This window comes from Castanea sativa, chromosome 6, assembly GCF_040712315.1.
Source record: "Castanea sativa cultivar Marrone di Chiusa Pesio chromosome 6, ASM4071231v1".
NCBI lineage: Eukaryota > Viridiplantae > Streptophyta > Magnoliopsida > Fagales > Fagaceae > Castanea > Castanea sativa.
Genome location: NC_134018.1, coordinates 57,846,694 through 57,867,233, shown reverse-complemented (window position 1 = coordinate 57,867,233; position 20,540 = coordinate 57,846,694). Strand labels below are relative to the sequence as shown.

The 20,540-nt window shown below is 34.6% G+C and overlaps 1 protein-coding gene across 1 annotated transcript; it reads right to left on the bottom strand.

The window, feature by feature from the left end:
- Nucleotides 1-1,657: 1,657 nt before the first annotated feature.
- Nucleotides 1,658-5,920, bottom strand: LOC142638962 (cathecol O-methyltransferase 1-like). Its single transcript, XM_075813037.1, has 4 exons — nucleotides 5,407-5,920; nucleotides 2,942-3,252; nucleotides 2,680-2,744; nucleotides 1,658-2,080 (listed from the first exon to the last, which is right to left on the bottom strand). Exons 1-4 carry the CDS (start codon nucleotides 5,835-5,837, stop codon nucleotides 1,784-1,786), a joined length of 1,104 nt encoding a protein of 367 aa, XP_075669152.1. The 5' UTR covers nucleotides 5,838-5,920; the 3' UTR covers nucleotides 1,658-1,783.
- Between the last annotated feature and the right edge of the window lie 14,620 nt (nucleotides 5,921-20,540).

Below are 20,540 nucleotides of genomic sequence, written 5' to 3'. Positions count from 1 at the left end.
TTTTTTTTTTTTTTTTTTAAAAGCGCGTTTTAGCTTCTAAAAGCTGAAACAAACAAGCACTAAATTGGTTGTTACACATTAAAACTCTTACATTATAGTTTGCAAACCTAGTCCTATTTTCTTACCCAAAAAAAAAAAAAGAACCTAGTCCAATGGACTAAACAATTCTTTATAACGGGAGAAATATAGGATAATCATCTAGCCATAAATGCTCCCAACCCGGAGATACTGCCTTGGTGTTTAACATCCTTGCATCCTAGTTGCATGCTATAGTGGTAGTTGAAAAAACCCATTCTCTCTAAATATCAAAATATTATAAATAATGGCCATCTCCATTTCCCTAGTGTACATCCAAAGGCACTATTAAAAGGTATGGGATATAGAGACAAACAAAAAAGTATGGGATATTGTAATTGGGGGGGGGGGGGATGATTTTGACACAACAAATTATTATTATTATTGGGAGGGGGGTGGGGGTTGAAATAATGCGATACAATATATAGAATCTACCACGCTCTTGCATGTCCCACCACGATCTTTGAAATCAGAGACTTTGCATTATTCATTATTGTGCCGAATGATGTTTTATAAATCAATCATCTCATAATTTTAAGTTGAAAAGGTAAAGTTTTTCAGCATAAAGACAAATCATATGTTTGGCAATTTTTTTTTCTGTTTTCTATTTTCAAAAACTATTTTGTATTTTCTAGATGAGAAAACTTGTTTGGTAACTCAAAAAAAAAAAGGTTTAAATCTCAAATTTCCAAAGAGAGCTGAGAAAAACTAGTCTTTTGCCTATTTTCAATTTCCTATTGAGAACAATTTTCGTTTTCTATTTATTTGGGGTTACCAAACAAGTTTTATAGTCTCAAAAGTAAAAAATTGTTTTTAGAAACAAAAAATAAGAAGAAAAAAACAGTTATCAAACATACCCTAATGACATGATTTAGCTATGAAAATATGGAAAAACCAATTACACTTAACGGAATCTAGGCTTTAAATCGTGGCTGAAAAAAAAAAAAAATCAAAAGCACAATAACAAAGTCCAAAACTTGTGGCCAAACCCAAACCCACCACTCTCTCCCTCCCTGCTCCACTTCCTCTCCTCATCCATGAAATCCTCTTTGGTTCATGGCAAACTTCAGCATCAGTTACCAGTTATATACGAAGAAACAACCCAAGCCTAGAGTTAAATGAGATTTCATGTTCAGCTTTTGGTCTCATGTTTGAAAGATACAATGCCTGTGTGTTTAGTGAGCTTGTTATAGTTTGGCAACAAATGCATGTACCTAATATTCTGGCATGGGATTTTTAAACACATCTATTTGCTTTTTATTAGTAAATTTATAAATTATCCTAAAGAACAATATATATTGGTTCACCACTTACGTCAAAAAATATAATTTTGGTTAAATAATTTATGATCCAAATAAAAACAATGTCTCATCAGTAGAAGTAGAAGTGCTAACAGAGCTGCTCACTCACTAGCTGTTTGATCTCTTCACAAATTGATTTTGGGGTCTGTTAATGTTAGTTTTGGTTCCCCGATTTTTGTAGATTGTATCACAGAAATATGCTTCCAGAAGTACAACATTGATTTTTCATGCCTTCAGCAGGGGCAAAATTTAGGCATTTCTTGATGCTAGGATTTCATTTTACGACTGAACATGAACAACTAACAACTTGAACTTGTAAATTTTGGATCAAATTTTTATGTTGTGAGCATCTTTATTTTAAGGTTCAGAGAAATGAAGGATGCATTCCTAAATATTACAAGCAAATCTTACTTAAAGAACTCCATAACCCAAAAATTACAGACAAAACATTCATATTTGATGCCACTAAATCCAGCTTTGGTTGCCAAGGCAGTAAATTCTTGTCGAGTCCTTTCCTTCCCTCCTGGGTTTTGAGTCATCATAAGCACATCCATTTGAGAGGTGCACTTTGTAGAACTGCCAATATCTGGTGTAATTGGAAGAACTGCATCCATGACTATTACCTTTCCATCATGTGGAATAGCGTTGTAGCAGTTTTTCAACAGTTTCAAGCAATGTTCATCATTCCAATCATGAAGTATCCACTACAAAATTAACCAATTATGGCATCATTTTTTTTATTTTTTTATATTCATTTTTTGCACGAAACATTTAATACTAAAGGGCATTACTGTAAAAAAAACCAAAGAAATTGTCCATACTTTTATATATATATAAAATTGTCCATAATGCTTATAAAGTGAGATCATATGTCATAACTTAATCCCAATCCCAATTGATGTGGCTATTGAGTTCTTGTAATTTGACTCCATTTCCATATCAATTGGAAGAGATCTAATTTATTTATTTATTTACTATTGTCAAGAGTGTACAAAGTTTTTTGAGCACTTGATTGTTTCACCAAGTGTGTTTAGTCTCTCTTCCTACACATACTACATAATTACAATGAGAAATCTTTTAAGATGCTTGCTAGAAAGGTTTCAAAGTTAGAACCTCGTGAATCTCATGAGGCCTTAGGAATTATTATTATTATTATTATTATTATTATTATTTCACTTTTTGATAAGGTCTAATTGAGAGTTTGAGACAATCCAATGGGAATAAAAGCATTACGAGTTTGGATTTAAATCATGGCAATAGGTCAATCAAAATAGGATGCCTACAAATTAAATATGGAACTAACCTTCATAAAAATGTTTTCCCCTTTAGGAATGCTTTCAAACATATTTCCTCCTAAATGTTCCACACCTGCAACATAAGTTAACACCTCTCTTTATCTACATATATTGTGTATTTAACTATTTATACACCATAGGCTCTCTAGGCTTTTAAAATTATTCATATACACATTATTATTCCACAAAAACTATATGTTGATCAAATTTTAAACTAGTGAAAAAGGAAAATACCATTATGAAAAAGGAAACTATGAATTAAAGTAATACCAGGATAAGGTGGAGCATGTTGCATAACATGAGGCAAGTCAAAATTAATGCCTTTGATGTGTGGGTATCTGGAAGTGATTAAGTTAAGAGTAACTCCTAGCCCACCACCAACATCAATCAGTTGTTTGAGTTGCTCAAAACCTTTGTAAGACTCAAGGGTTTGTTTAATAACAATAGTAGTGTGGTTGAGCATCGCTGTATTAAAAACTTGATTGAACCTGGGGTCCACGGAGGGATACTCAAAGGCATGCATGCCATAGACCCTGTTGAATGGAATTCCTCCCTCAAGAATAGCGTCTTTCAATTGGTGCCTATGAACAAGTTCAGGTTAGATACCACATATATCATTTATTTAAAATTTTAATAGCATGTGAATTAGTTTGTTGGAGTATTAGCTTAATAAATTTAGGTCTAATTATATTATATTAATTCTTCAGTTTTTTTCTTTAAATAAAATTTCTTTAAATAGGATTTCCACTTATGCATTAATAGCGTTTCATAACAAATTTCACTTCCAGACAGTGCCACTGCCAAAGTTGTCCCTTTTTTTTGGATAATTAAATAGAAACTTGGAAGGAAAAGAGAGTAGCAAGGACAGGTATGAAAACATAAACTTATAAAAAAAAAAAAAAAAATCAATGAAAACATGATAGATATGCTATGAAAAATTAGTATCCATTCAATGTTAACAAAATTAAAGGCACACATGATTTGTCTCTTTATACATTTTAAATCAATCATTTATAAAAATGAAATTTAGTGTTCTAAATCCTGAAAATAATCTATAATTGGTAATGCACTATATATACTAGTAGAAAGTTTTTTACTCAATTTACAAAGTCAATAGTTTTAAAATATTATATTATTTTTTGTTGCCAAACCTAGTTTTAACAATATTCATGATTGAAAATGTTTATCTTGTAGTTGTACTAGAAACAAGAAAGATAAATAAAAGTAAAATCACCCTATAAATAAGTCGATAGGTTGTTAATTTTTTAATCCTCATCAACCATTTGGCCTAATTCAAAACAAATGATTATAAATATAAATAATAATAAATGAAAGAGTAATCTTACTTGAGAAAACCCTTAGTCTCTTTTTTTTTTTTTTTTTTTTATGTTTGCCCTTAATTTTCTTTAGACTTAAAAAAAAAAAAAAAGTTGTATAAAAGAACAAAAACACTGAAATTTTATTTTTAAGATGTTTTATGATAAAAGATGTTTTTGTGTGCACATGCTGTTTTTTAACTATTTAGTAGGAAGCACAGTTTAAGTATTTGTGCCTTCGTGACACTTGTTAACAAGGATTCCAATCCTCTAGATTTCTTAAGTACTTTACCAAATAAATTTCCTTAAATCCTAACCATTATTTTATGATTTAAAGATCTAAATTCTACCATGTTAACATTCCACTAACAATACTTTTAAAATAATAAAATAACGTTACAAACAAAACAATTAAGATTATTATTAGTGGAATGTGGCAAAAGGCCCTTAAATCATAAAAGAGTTGTTAGGATTTAAGGAAATCTATTAGTAGAATATCCAAGGGAATCTAGAGAATCTGAATTCATCTGTAAAATGTGTACGATATATATAGCAAAACTATAAAGTGGCACATGAGAGGAAAGACTTTGGCAAAAGAAAAGTTTCTTGAGAATTGTCTATCTTATAAATGCCATCACATACTTTTTTATTTATAAGATGGACAAAATTTAGCTACAAAATTGGTTCACATGAGAGGGAAGATTTTGTCAAAAGAAAAGTTTCTTGAGAATTGTCTATCTTATAAATGCCATCACATACTTTTTTATTTATAAGATGGACAAAGTTTAGCAAGAAAATTGGTTGTAGTTTAAAGCTACAACCTTATTTAATATTTTTTTTATTGGAGTTTAATATTTTTTTATTGGAGGTAAATTTTGACAAATCCACCATTATATTACATCTTCTTCTTATATCCTCAATATTTGAAAAATTTCTAGAAAATTAAAGATCAATAGCTATGTCATCAATAAATTGTTTAAATTGCAAGTTTTTGTTATTTAAAATTATGCATAAAATATAAGCTTATAGATCATCTAATAAATAATTTCCGATTGACACAAAATTTGACATGTGTATTAAGTGCGTAAAGAATATGCAATAACAGTTAAATTTTTAAAATATGTAGTAATTTTTATTTTATTAAGTAAGGTTGTAGCCTTAAGCTATAACAAATTTTGTAGCTAAACTTTATTCTTATAAGATTACTTCTTTTGTTTTTAGGTGAGAAGTTGAGATTTTTTTAGAGTAAATTTGGCAAAATTGTTGGAGGTGGGGGGTCAATCTCTGCTCTAAGATTACCTCTTAATGGACCCCAAAAATAAAAACGTCAAAAAAAAAAAAAAAAAAAAAAGGTTCAAGAAGAACTTGTCTTGAAGCAGGGCCATTAATGGGTAAAAAGGAAAAAAAGACAACACGTACCAGCTATCCAAGAAGACTTTATCTTGAAGCAGGGCCATTAATGGGCCCAACGACACACCATCTTCATTACGCACAAAATGTTTAGACACAGGAGAAAGACTGTAGAGCCTCTGGTACGAACCAAACTCATCAGCAACCACAGAGCAACCAAGAACAGAGTAACTGGCTAGCATTCTGAGAATGCGGTCCAGCATCACGGTTGCCTCAGGGTTCTTGGTGGGCATCTGAGCTACTATCTGTGAGGGAGAGAGGTTGGCTCCTGGACCCGCTTTGGCTAGGATGTCAAAAACGCCTAGCTCAATGGTTGATTGCAGTGCCATGGGAAGTGCACAAGAATTCACTAGCTGCATAGCATAGGGGAAGCTCTCTTCTTCTTCTTGTTTTAAATTACCGTCAAGAATGCCTTGGTGGGATTGTATGGGAGAGGCCATTGCGGAAAGTTTTAAGTTGAGTTGAACCTCTTTTGTGTTCACAAACTGAAAGTTTTGTTTAGTGGATTGGTAAGGACTGAGGGTCGTTTGGTTTTTTCTATTAGCGTTGTTTGTATATTTTTGAAATATATATAAGTAAAAAAAGGGAATAAAAATACTTATAATATTATTAAAAAACTGAATACATGTTATTAAATTACTATATCATACAAGCCTAAATTATTGTGGTACTAGTAGACAACAACTGGCTACCAACTTTTATTTTGTTTTCCAAGATAAGATGTGGACCTATGCTGACAGATTCGAGCACTGGTCTGGACAATTATTATTATTATATGAAGACCTGCTGTTTTATTGCTCATGTGAATCACGTACATCATTTGTAGAAAAATAATAATAATAGAAATATTACTTTGGACATTCTCACGGTAAATGAAGAGAATTAATTATAACCTTACGTTTAAAATTTGTTGTAAAAATATTGTGAATGTAATTATTAAAATATAAAAAGAAAGCTAAATTTTGCTATAATATAGAAAGAAGGCAAAATTTTGCACACTTTTTATTACACACTTCATAAACAATCAGAATGTGTTTTTAATATATGATTTTACATCCCATAAAATTAATGTTCCACAATGCTACGTCCACAATATTTTCACAATATTTTTACAACAAATAATAGGTGGTTAGTTGTTATTAGTTCTAATGAACCTTCCACCAAAATTACTTTTCTACCATACTAATAACAACCCGTAACTACCTGTCATATAAGATTTGTTGTGAAAATATTGTGGATATAGCATTTCTCTTAACTGAAATAAAGAAATATAATTTCAGTTCGGCACGACAATTAATGTATGTACAATAAGCATGCAATAGTTGATGTGCTTGATAATCATTGTCATGAATTAAAGAGATGCTACATCAACAATATTTTTACAACAAATGATAGGTGGTTAGTTATTATTAGTTCAAATTTGAACTTAACACTAAAATTAATTTTTTGCCCCACCAATATCAACTAGTAATAACCTGTCATTTAAGATTTGTTGTAAAAATGTTGTGGACATATCATTTCTCCATGAATTAAATACTTCTAACTTTTGTAACAACTTTGCATATGATCTGCTTAAATTAAGTAATTCTAACTTTGCCAATGGGGACGGTTCAGTTGGTAAGGCTCAGGCACTTCATCTAACTCATTTAAGTTCAAGTCCAGTTGTCAGCAGTCTTTCATTGGTGGGCATCCATAAGAATTGGCCCGCGAGTCTTAACGCTTGCTCGAAAGCTGGTGTAACTTAGCTAACCCTATTTTTTATTACAAAAAAGAAAAAGAAAAAGTAATTCTAATTTTTGTAACAACTTTCACATGCAAAATGTGATCGCTTTCTGTTGGAGAAGATTCCCCACGCCACAGTGAAGCACATTTTTTAGGGAGGCAAGTACAAGTGCTAATGCACTTGTTAGAATAGGTTGTAATTTGCAAGAAGATCTTGTACTTTTTGATTCTCCCCCATCTGATGTAGTTGCTGCCTTAGCGAGTGCAAACAAAAATGGGGAAACATTTTGGAAGCACTTGCTAGTCTTTATATATATATATATTCCTTTTAACCAAAAAAAAAAAAAAAAAACGTGATCGCTTAACACAAGGAGCATGATGCTTCACTAAAGTTGCATAAAATATTATTTGCAGGAAACACATCTTATCTCCAACGCTTTTGCATGGTACCATTTCATTTTAGTCAAGTTTAATTATTTCAATTTAGATTGCGTTTAGATAGTGTATGGGACAAACTATTTCAATTTTAATTTAGTGTGCATTTGCGTACTGCTTCTTCAGCGTTTGTATTTGTCTAGTCCCATGGCACTGTTTATGGACCAGTTAAGTTGCACAAAACATGTGAATAGTATTTTGGTTGTTTAAAAAATATTTTGTTATAGTGTTTTCAGCAATAAGTTTTCAGTTTTTAGCAAATAAGCGATATTTAAACACACTCTTAGGTTAAATTATCTCAATTTATGTCCACCCTTATGATTAATAAACTAGTGTGTAGTCTCATGCATATACATGGGTACAATAAATAATAATCACAATTATAACACATCTTATCTCCATAGCTTTCACATGGTATGATTTCATTTTAGTCAAGTCTAATTATTTCAATTTAGATTGCGTTTAGATTGTGTTTGGGATAAACTATTTCAATTTTAATTTAGTGTGCATTTGCGTACTGCTTCTTCACAGTTTGCATTTGTGTTTGCCTGGTCCCATGGCATTGTTCATGGACCAGCCAAGTTGCACAAAACGCGTGAATAGTGTTTTGATTGTTTAAAAAATATTTTGCTACAATGTTTTCAGTAATAAGTTTTCATTTTTTTAGCATATAAGTGGTATCCCAACACACTCTTAGGCTACATTTAGTCAAGTTAAATTATTTCAATTTATGTCCACCCTTATCATTAATAAACTAGTATATAGTCTCATGCATATACACGGGTACAATTAAAAATAATCACAACGATATGGTTTCAATTATACATTTTTTAAGAAGATGTTTAAATTATACATGGTATTAGTTTACACTTTTTTTAAACTATACATTTTTAAAATATGTAATAGTTTTTCGTTATATATGTGTGTGTGTGTATGTGTGTGTGTGTGTGTGTGTATAGATGGGGTGAGCAAGGAACAACCTTACCCGAAGGGTTTTAGGTGAGTCAGTAAACATTCGGTTCAGGGTTGGGTCTAACACTTAATATATATATATATAGATGGGGTGAGCAAGGAACAACCTAGCCCGAAGGGTTTTAGGTGAGTCAGTAAACATTCAGTTCAGGGTTGGGTCTAACGCTCAATATATATAGATGGGGTGAGTAAGGAACAACCTAACCCAAAGGGTTTTAGGTGAGTCAGTAAACATTCGGTTCAAGGTTGGGTCTAGCGCTCAAGAATTTTTAGGTTGGTCTCAAGTTTAACCCAATTTGTCCGTTCCTATTTTTTTTTTTTTTTTAATTTTCCTCTCTTGAGTTTTTCACCTTTGGCTTCTTTCCTGTTATATATCCTAATATAGTGTTCTTAAACCAAAAAATCGTCTTGTGAATATTTTTATTTCTGATTATAAATATTAAAGAAATTCTCATTTTTCCTCTTATTTTCTTTTTCAATTTATAACCTTGACCAAATCTCCTCATTTAAGACCCAAATATCTTTTATACTTTCAAAATTTAAATCTAATTCAAATTTAAACTAAACTTTAAAAGAAAATTTATTGGCATTATTGACCCAATTGAGTTAACATATCAGATTTTAGTGCAATAAACTTTTCTTTTCTTTTTTGGGAGGAAAATTAGTGCATTAAACTTGAATTAGGAAATATGCAATTGCCAATTTGATTTCCTTACACACCACTCTATCTTTGCATTTCTTTGTTCTGTTGATTGGATGTCTTAATTTTTTTTTTGAAATTGTTAAACATAGAAACTTGGGATAATTGTCTAGAACTGAAAGACTTAAAATGGCTGAGTCAACCTAGTAAATAACGCTGAGTAGAGAATGAAAGCCTTTATAGGTGGATGAAAACTAACAAGAGCTGAGTCCTCTATAATAGTATAATCTATACAACTCAACCCCCAAAAGAAAGCTAAGTTAAAAAATGGAAATCAAGTTTGCATGTCTCACCGCTTAAGAAATTACCTGCGTGTCTTTAGGCTCATAGCTTAAAAATAAATAATGACTCATATTCCATCTAAACATCATCACTTATTTTTTATATAAATAAACAAAAAAGTTCTGAATTACTTTCCATTTAAATTATGACCGTAGCAAATTAAATCTAATGTATTGAAAGTTTGAAAATTAAAGTTTCTTTTTGAGTAATGTCTTTATGTGTGGTATTTCTAAAAATTGAAGGTTCCATAACTATTCTTCCTCATTTTGAGCTTAATTCCAAATTTAAATCCTATTTTGAATTTGGACGTGCATGATAGATTATGAATTTGGCTAAATGAGTTAAATGTAAACTTTTCTTTTGGAAGAAAATCAATCAAGAGGGGTAATAAATTCAGATTGTGTTTTCTCAATGAATTAGGTCATTAATGCTGATTTTCTCTTGAAACTTCAATTTGAATTCAAATGAAACTTGACAATTGAGAAGTAATAAAATATTGAGTCTTAAATGTTAAGATTCGGTCAAGCTCTAAAATTGGAAAGAGATCATGAATGTCAATATCAAAGAAAAGAACCCACTACCATACACCTTTATCGCGATGGTCACTCCAGAAGTATAAGTTTTTATGAGGTGTGAGGGGACAAGCAGTAACGGAGCCAAGAAATTTTTCAAGGGGGGCCAAGCTATATATAACAAAGCTCTTAAGTTCAAATATATATATATATATATATATATATATATTTATAAATCATTGACTCAAAGAAGCTCTGTTTATTTGTTTGATTTCAAATCTTTAAACCTTTCTAGGAGGTTCAACATCAAAAATAAAACCATTATTTCCCAATATTAAGTTAATAACAAACATATCTCCAAAGTAAAGAAGGGCAGTGAACATCTATAAAATTAAAATAAAAAATAAAAAGAGTAAAAAACAGAGTAGTAAACGCAACACACCCAGAGAGAAACAGAAAGTGAGGCACACACACGGAGAGAGAGATACTAGTGGGTGTTGTACTAGAGTGGGAGTCGAGTAGATGATGAGATGAAAACATGGCAAGGTGACTGGCGATGTGGTGGCATGAGGATATAGTCAATATGGAAGGTGTTTACACTTTACACAGTAACCACAAATATGTTTTATTTTGTCCTTTTGTTCTAAGTTTTTGGGCGATTTAGAATTTGTTAAAGGAAAATTTTAGGGTTTTGTTAGCATTTAGTGAGGCCACGGGCTAAGGAATGGGCTTGAATAATGAATATGGGAAGTCATTTTTGGTTTTTTTTTTTTGTACTAAGTTTTTTTTTTTTGGAGGTTATTCTGTACAACTTAAAAATTTTGAGGGCCAAATTAATGTTTAAGTTCTAAATTCTAGACTTTGAGATTTCAGAGTTTTAAATTCAAGGGGGGGCCAGGTAAGGAAATTGTTATTGCATTTATACTCTTATTCGAAAATATTGACTATTTTAAAATGGAAATTTGAAAAGCTAAGGGGGGTCATGCCCCCTCCCCCCAGCCCCCCTTGGCTCCGCCACTAGGGACAGGGGTCGAGATTCAAGTTTTCAAGAAGAAATTTTACATGCACACATACATTCATATACTTAGATTAGGTTAGAGTAGAATTTCTATCTTATATAAATAAATAAAAAAAGTTTTAAAAGGAACCCAAAAATCGGAAGGAAATAAAAAGTCCAAAACAACTTGGGAAAAAAACACACTGATCCAATCGAGACCCGAGGATCCAATCCAATAAGAATCCAAATTTTTGGGCAGGTGCAGGTTACAAAACCGAATTGTCGATTTGGGTTGTAGTTGGGCTCTAAATTGACCTAACCTGACACTTGCTCACAGTCCTAATATTATTTTATTCATTTTCACACTCCTAGTTCAAACTAATGGTATGACTAGTGAAATGCTTAGGCAAAATTACAATGTTGGTCCTTCAAGTTTATCCTATGTGCGCAATTAGTCTTTCAAGTTTGAAGCAAACACAATTAGTCCCTTAAGTTTTAAAACTGAGTTGTATTAGTCATTTTACTAACTATCGTTAGTGGTGTTGCTTACGTGGCTAACAGAACAATGACTTGGCATTTTTTTTAATGATGTGACATTTTTTTATTAAAAAATTACAAAACAAATTTACACAAACCATATTTACAACTTGTACCAAATAAATAAATAAATAAAAAACAGAAGAATCAGAATTGAGAAAGAAGAAGAAGAGTTGTTGGAAACTAATAATTATCAGAGAGAGTTATGGATATGCATGATCTTGTAACCAGTGGAGTTGCTTGTGCGGTTCCAGGCTCTTCTTCTTCATCTTCTAATCCTCTTGTTGCTCTCGCCAACACTCTATTTGGCTCTTCTTCTAAGATTCAGGTCTTCTTCTCTCTCTCTCTTTTTTAATTTATTTCTTTTATAAAAACTCAAAATCCTCAAATTTTTGTTTGTTTATTAATTAATAGGAAAATAAGGAGATTCCTACATCTATAACCCCCAGTTCCAACGGGCAAATTTACACACAGACCAATGCCCATCTGGGACCCCTTGATCAGCCATTTGTGGACCACAACGCCCCTCGACATCAACCTCACTTCGACTTTCTTCGCGGCTTTCACGGTTTAGGAGGAGGTCAGACTGAACTTGACGCCGCCTGGAATGATATACACACCCGTGTGGCTTTGCATTTTTTAATGTTTTCTATTCGCTTTGCATTTTTTTTTTTTAAAATTTGGTACCAGGTTGTAAATTTATTTTGTAATTTTTTAATAAAAAAAGCTATGTCATTAAAAAAATGCTAAGTCATAGCTCCGTTAGCCATGTAAGTAACACCACTAACAGTAGTTAGTAAAATGACTAATATAACTCAATTTTAAAACTTAAGGGACTAATTATGCTCGCTTCAAACTTAAGAGACCAATTGCGCACATAGGGTAAACTTGAGGGACTAACATTGTAGTTTCGCGAAATGCTTACATGTCATTTAATTACAATTAAAATTAATTTATGCCATTTTTTGAATAAAAATAGTTAAAAAATTATTTATCGCACTGTCAAATATTAATTCTTATTCTAGTTTTTAAACTTCTTATAGTAACATTTGGTAATAACTTTAGTATTTTATTATTACTATTATTATGATGGTGGACAACATGAACATATTGTCAAACACATCAATTATTTCTGTGAATGAGAAAGAATGGTAAAGGCTAAACTGACACCATTAAACTTTTGAAGATGAAAATAACATTATAAAAATTGTTGAGATGATAAACTATGATCAATGTATAAAAAGTGTCTAAAAATAGATATTTCTTAAAAGACAAAATTTAGCTACAAAATTAATTATAGTTTTAGGACACAACTTTGCTCAATATCTTTTTATTAATGGTGAATTTTGACAAATCTACCATTAGATTACATCTTCTTCTTATATCATTCATGCTTGCAAAATTTCTAGAAAACTAAAGATCAATAACTATGTCATCAATAAATTGTTTAAATTGCAAGTTTTTGTAGTTTAAAATTATGCATAAAATATAAGCTTATAGATCATATAGGAAATCATATCCGATTGACACAAAATTTAACATATGTATTAAGAGCGTAAAAAACATATAATTCAACGGTTAAACTTTTAAAATATGTAGTAATATTTATTTTATTAAGTAAGGTTATAGCCTTAGGTTACAACTAATTTTTGTAGCTAAATTTTGTCTTTTAAAAAATGCTAGAGACTATAGCCTATTTATGAGGATCTATTGCGAAAAGGGAATAACCATTAAGCAATTCGGAAACACAGGAATGTTCATCTCATATCATAGTTTATTTTATTAATTAAATTCATGGAGATTTTTATACCTTCATGCACTACCTCCTTCAAACGGCTTGACAGTGGATTTTTAAATAGATATGCCTCTTTGATGTGTTGAATCTCTCGTTTCTCTATAAAAAAAAAAAACAAGATGTGCTGAATCTCTTAATCCACAAATCTTTCACTTGATTAGTGGAGGGAGTTGTGCGTGTTGATGAGTGTAGGATGTTGTGATGTGTGTTATAGCTTGATTTATGTAGATGATTGAAATGTTTAAATGTGTAAGTTGGATTTGTGTTTAAAGCTCTAAACCAAATGGGGCCGCTTACCTCACCGGGTCTTGATGGTATGTCCCCTATCTTTTATAAGTCCTTTTGACACATTGCGGGTGATGATGTCATTGTAGTTGTGCTTCAAGCTCTGAATTCAGGTATTGTCCCATAATCCATTAATACTACTTTCATTATTCTTATCCCAAAAATAAAAAACCAAAAGAAAATATTAGATTTTAGGCTCATTAGTTTATGCAATGTCATTTATAAGCTAATAGCAAAGGTGGTGGCTAATCGCTTAAAGAAGTTTTTGTCTAGCTCTGTTCCAAATTCCCAAAGTGCATTCCTGTCGGGTCGGCTAATCACTGATAACATCCTTGTGGCATTTGAGACTCTTCATTATCTTAAGAGAAAGGCTCAAGGCAAGTTGGGTTATGTGGCTCTTAAGCTGAACATGAGTAAATCTTACGACCGGATAGAAAAGGCTTCTTGGAGAAACTAATGCATCACCTGGGTCTGGAGGAACAGATGGTCAGAATCATTATGTCATGCCTGAATTCAATGTCTTATTCAGTACTCCTTAATGGGCAACTAGCTGGGAACATTAAACCTTCAAGGGGTCTTTGCCAAGGTAACCCTCTATCACCCTATTTGTTTCTTTTGCGTGCCATGTGAATACAAAGCTTATTACAATAGGTTGAGGTTGATGGGAGTATTAAGGGTGTGGCTATTAGAAGAAATGGTCCTCAGGTTCCCACTTATGAAGATGATAGTGTGCTTTTCTGTCGTGCTATAGAAGATGAATGCCAGAAGATCATGTATACTTTTACAATTTATGAGAGAGGATGAGGTCAAAAAATTATTCGGGAGAAGACTAATATTTTCTTCAGCTCAAATACCCCTCAACCAATCCAAGCTCGGATTCAACTTCTATTGGGAGTTCCGGCAATTAGACAATTTGAAAAATATTTGGGGTTGCCAGCCTTAGTGGGAAGAGATAAAAAAAGAAGCTTCATCTATATATTTTAAGGAAATGGTTTGGAAGAAATTACAAGGCAGGAAGGAAAAGTTGCTATCCATAGCAGGTAGGGAGGTCCTCATCAAATCTGTTATCGAAGCCATACCGACTTATACAATGAGTTGCTTTAAGCTCTCTAAAGGTTTGATTAAAGATTTAGAAGTTCTTATTTGCAGATTTTGGTGGGGTTATAATGGAGACTTGAGGAAGGTGCATTAGGTTAGTTGGGAGAGGTTATGTGAAGCAAAAGATTTCGTTAGTTTGGGTTTCAAATAAATTGAGAGGTTTAGTGATGCTTTTTTACCTAAACAAGTTTGGCGGATGATACACAACTCTGAGTCTCTTTGCTATAGAGTTTTCAAAGCTCATTTCTGCCCAAATTGCTCTATTCTTGAGGCTAAGGATTCTATCATCGAGTCCTATGCCTAGAAGAGTATCCTTAGTGCTCAAGATGTTATTTGGAAAGGTATGATTTGGCGTATTGGGAATGGTCAATCAGTCCAGATTAAGGAAGATAAGTGGCTACCCGTGAAGCCCAGTTGTCGATTGTCCCACCTCTCCCTTCAGTTCTGCCCGAAACAAAGGTGAGCTCACTTATTAATTTGGAATTGGACTTGTGGAAATTTGGAGAAGCACAACATTTGTTTCTGCCCCATGAGCTACTACTTGTCGCACCTCTAACCAATAGCTTGTAAGCAGTGCTTACAAGCTATTGGTTGCCTCAGCCTCAACTAGTCTTGCAGGGAGAGCTTGTAATAATGCATTGCCAACTAAATGCAACCTGGTTCAAAGACATATTGCAGAATCTGACCTATGTGAGTTGTGCAATGAGGCTCCAGAATTGAAGATGCTATTCATGCCTTATGCTTCTGCAAAGAAGTAGTACTTGTGTGGAACTTTTCCCATTGGTTTCAGACCTCGATAGTTCCCCCTCCCTTGGATTTTTGTGATTTGCTTAACAGATTTATGCAAGTACAAGAGGATTTCAGAAAGGAGATGTTTGTAGTGACAGCTTGGTGTTTATGGAATCGTCGTAATGCAATCCACTTTGGTCGGTCTGCCCATCCCATCTCAAGCATCAGCTCCTTAGCAGGTTCATTGCTCCAGGAATTCATTGCAATCTAGTACGATGAGCCAGCTCTACCGTGGTCTGTCGTGTTGCATTAGTGGCACCCCCCAGAATCAGACACAGCTAGAATTGGTGTAATAGTTCGTGATTGGCGTGGTGTAGCTCTTGGTGCGCTGTCAATGCCAATTCCGTTGTCTTCTTCAGTTGCTGATATGGAAGCTCTAGCTTGTCGTCGAGCAGTCCAATTTGCTACCGAACTTGGTCTTCACAGTGTGACCTTCGAAGGAGATTTGGCTACAATCATTAACGCGGTATTTAATGGCCTGTTTGGGAGTTTAGAGAGGGAGGAGAGTAGAGGGGAGGGGAGTAGTGGGGAGGAGAGTAGAGGAGAATGATTACCCTCCACCTTGTTTGGATGTTTTTATAATTAGTAAGGGGGAAGGGAGTAATTAGCCCTTCCCTTTGTTTTTAACATTGTAATTTTATAAATATAATAAGGGTAAATTAGGTAATTTACTTTATCAATAATTTTATGTGCTCTACTCTCCCTCCAAATCTCTCCAATTTGGGAGAATTAAAAATGAGGGGGTTGGAGGTAGTTGAAACCCCTTCAAACCCCTCCCCCTCCTTCCTTAAAAAACTCCCAAACAAGGTAATTGAATTACTCCCCTTCCCTCTACTCTACTCGCCCTCCTTTTTTAAATATCCAAACAGGCCATAAGGGAAACGCAGCGTTATCTTCATTTGGAAACATCGTAGATGATATTCAGTGTTTAGCTTATGGTTTTTCATTTTTTAATTTCCTTCATGTTCACCATTCTGGTAATTTTTTGGCCGATGCTCTAGCCAAAAAAGCTAAGAACATTGCAAGTTGCCAGGTATGGTTGGCTGCCATGCCTCTAGACATTGCTGCCCTGATCGACTTTGATGTCCATTAATTTGTGTTACTCAATCTGCTCCCAGGCTATTTTTCAAAAAAAAAATAATGTTGCATAAATGTGCAACCTAATATCCTTTCTTAGTAAATTTTTGCGGTGCCTCGTTACTCAACTTTTTATAGTAAGTGTCAAAGCCACCAAAAAAAAATAGTCCTTTAATTTGTTCATGAGTGTTTTTCTTTTTTAATATATGTATATAAAGGGGAATGGATTAGAGGGTCCAAACTTCCCTCATTTCCATTTCTCCATTAGTTTTTGAAATTGTTTTTATCCTTATGCACAAACTCAAATTTGGTGGTAATCAGGACATAAGTGTCGTTCGGCACCCATGTTTTTGGGAAGAGGTGTCAATCGATACTTGTGTCATGGGCTGTTTTGATTCCAATTTTAAATTTTGATGGGTTTTTTTTTCACTATACAATTACGAGTTTTAAAGGTATTGTGAAGCCACTTGATAATTGAAATATTATCCTAACGATTTTCAATTTATAATCTTTAACTTTTCCCCTTCTTCAAGGAGGGAAAATAAAATAAAAAATTATGATTTATCTTGTAGAATTTTATGATTATTATTAATTACATCCTTATATAATTAATTCTAGTTATCCTACTTAAGGACCAATCAGAATTAATCACTCATAATCATATGGTTTATGTCATATTGTGTAAGAATACATATTAATCGTTGAATCTTGATGTGGCTCAATGTTTTGATCACATGGTTTGAGCATCATGTTTGACATTTTGTTTTGATTTTTGTGAACTCAATTATATTTTAGAGTGAAATTCATGTTCATTAAATAATTCAAATAACATTTTTACTCATATAGTGTTTGAAAAATTACAATTTTGCCCCTAGATTGATTACTATTTCAAAAATGAGGCTTCTACAATATGAATATTCTTCTATTGTCCCATTAAGAAGCTTTATTGGAATACTCTATAGAGGAAGTGCATTGAATTTATGTATACGATGCATCATAAACTCCATTCAAGTATAATCTTGATGACGTGGAAGCCTAAAGAAAATACACACAATACTCTCTTTGATGGAACAAGAACTAAACTGTTAGTTTTCTGATAGTAAAACCTCGAATCCACAATATGATAGGTCTGGAATCCACCAAAGAAAACAATAGACAAAGTTTGTATTTTATTAGTTTGAAAAATTGAACTGCCTTTAGAAGCCACAATGAGCTTAAATAGTAAAAATAAAATCTAGAATGGTTAGAAAACCTAGGATGGCTAGTGTAAGTGCACAATTGCACTTGAACCCAAAGACAACTATGGGCTCAAGCCCAATGTGCCTTAAACAATGAAATTTATAGAGTGTGGATCTGAAATCTAGTTAGGGGTACTAGAAACTTAATGAACAGGCTAAGGTGTAAAAATACTGGTAAATAGTAAATGATTATTGCAAAGGAGCCTCCTCTGACATAAGCCGAGAACAATTTCTGTATTATTTCCCTTTCTCCCTTGAAGGTTACAATTCTTAATTCCTTTCCTGATAACTGACCGATCCCCCTTTCTTTGGCCTTCCCCCTCCTTAGATATTTTTTCTCTTGGTACTTTATTCACGTGTTGCACAAATCTTCTCCTCCTCCCCTGACACCACCTTCTTCAAGTATTTTAAATAGCAGCCAGAAGATTCAGTTCCACTGTTCAGGGGTCACTTCCCCATTAATGCGGCCAGGGAGGTAGGTGCAAGATCTTTAATGTGGAGGTGACAGCCTTTTTCTAAGATATTTCTCTAACACCGGTGCATCTAGAGGGTACAGGGATCCCCCTTTTAACCAACAGTCTTTTTGAAACTCTACCTTGATCTTTATAGCGAATCTCCGAGTTCTCCTAGGTCTATCCGAGGAGAAATTTATTCTCGGATGTATCCTCGGACCCTTGGCGTATGGGCCGATTTGCAGTACTAACAGGCTTTCCATCAAGAACGGATTGGCCCTTCTTGTTAGAGCCCAAATGCCCAAATACCTGCTCGGGTCCTTTTACTCCCCACAATAGCCCCTCAAAACTCTATTTTCAGCATCTGAGGAGGGAAAATAGGGTTTTGATTCGACGAGGACTTTCCCCACACGTTTTGTAAGTCGCCACGCGTGTGAAGATCGTTTCGTGTCCCAGAAGATGCCATTTGGCGCTTTGAATTTCAAAACGCGCTCATTTATGACTGTAAGTTACACCTTGTTCCCCACGTTCAACGGTGAGATGAGCATCCAACGGCTCTTGTCGGCCCCCGAAAATTTGGGCGAGACGGATGCAATTTCGAGGCCGCTTCCCGCACGTCATAACACCTTGGAAACATACGCCTTCATTTATTTCTTCAGAGCCTAATCATATCAAAACATCAGTCGTTGCCTTTTCTCTGCAGAAACCTGTGGAAACTCGCACAACTTCAAACTCGTAAGTTCCTAATTTTTTCTTTACTCCTTTCTCCTCGGATTCTATCCTCGGCTCCCTTCTTAACCACTCTCCTTCTTAAAACTCGTCATTTCGCCTCTTATAGATGGGTAGATTTAAGTGTTTAGTTGACACCGCCGCTGGGATGGAAGGTTTTTGGGCCAAATACCACATTCCTAGCGACGTAGGTTTAAGATACTGTCCGGCGGAAGCCGTGGGTGGGTCTAGGAAGACGGGAGAGGTCATTATCCCCATGATTGCCTTCATAGAAGGTGGGATGACCCTCCCTATGAGAAGTGTAACCAGGGAATACCTTCGCAACCACCGGTTGTGTCCAGACTAGTGCGCACCCAATGTCTTTAGGGTCTTAGGAAGTGTCGACGCTCTAAACGAGTAGATAGGCTTAAACCTTACTTGGCATGACGTCGTCTTTAAGTACGAATGCCATAAGCTTACAAGCGTAGGATATTATATTAAATCCCGATCTAGTATAGTTAGGTTAATTTCCTGTCTGCCCTAGTCCAATAAAGGCATGAAGGACGACTACCTCATCGCCTCAGGCAACTGGCACGATGGCCCCCACTGCCCAGTCGAATGGGGAGATCCAGGTGTGACTCCTTAGGATCTAACTTCCCAACCCCGTAACCCCATCTAAACATCTTGAAATGTTTATTTACCTTTACAAACTGTTTAACTTTGATTTGTCATATGCCTTACAGATTTAACCATGTCTGTCTATTTTTGGTGTCTTTTCTTGCAGATAAACAATACGTGCGCCCACGCCTGAGCCACTGCAACGTTGCTGACTTAAACCGAGTGCTACGCTCAGAATTTTTCGTGAGTGAAGACCTGCAGCTCAGAGCGGCTCACTTGATACTTGGGTACGACCCTATATCCTCGGACTTCCAAGAGATAGAGAACGCAATTGTCGCGGGTGACCGGAGGCGTAGGAGAATCAACGTAGCCAGACCACATTTTCTAGCCGACCACGATATTCCCGACGACCTCCACACCATCCTGTACACGCAACCCATCGCGGCGGTCCCTCTCGCGACACACTCTCAGGCAACCGTTATCCCAGAGGAGTAAGTGTCCTCGTCAAACACGTTGGACGAGGAGATAAACCAGTTTCAGCTTGAGGACGTCCAAAGACCTCGAGCAAGCCAGTTTTTCGTCCTTTCTGACAAGGAAGAAGAGCCCGCCGAGACCTCTGGGATTGCCGGCCTAGTGATTGCATGTCCAGACAACAGCTCCATTGAAGAAGATATGGACGTGCTTAAGGGCCTTCTCACCGTGAGAGGCGAGAAAGTCGCCAAGAAAGGAGCGAGGGGATCTCAAGCTCCCCTGTCCTTGCCACCACCCCCTCCTCCAGCCGACCCCAAGCCTCTCGCTGAAGAGCCTAAGAAGAAAAGGAAGGTGGAGGCCAAGGGGGCTGGTGGCGATAAACAAAAAAAGCTAAAACAGCAGCCACAGTAGGCTCAGCAGCAGAAGTTGGATAAGGGCAAAGGGCGCGCCCGTTC

Coding starts and splice junctions, on each gene's coding strand:
- LOC142638962 (XM_075813037.1), bottom strand. CDS start 5,837: ATGGCCTCTCCCATACAATCCCACCAAGGCATTCTTGACGGTAATTTA. Junction 3,253..5,406: donor AAAGTCTTCTTGGATAGCTG/GTACGTGTTGTC, acceptor ACTTGTTCATAG/GCACCAATTGAAAGACGCTA. Junction 2,081..2,679: donor GGGAAAACATTTTTATGAAG/GTTAGTTCCATA, acceptor TTAATTTTGTAG/TGGATACTTCATGATTGGAA.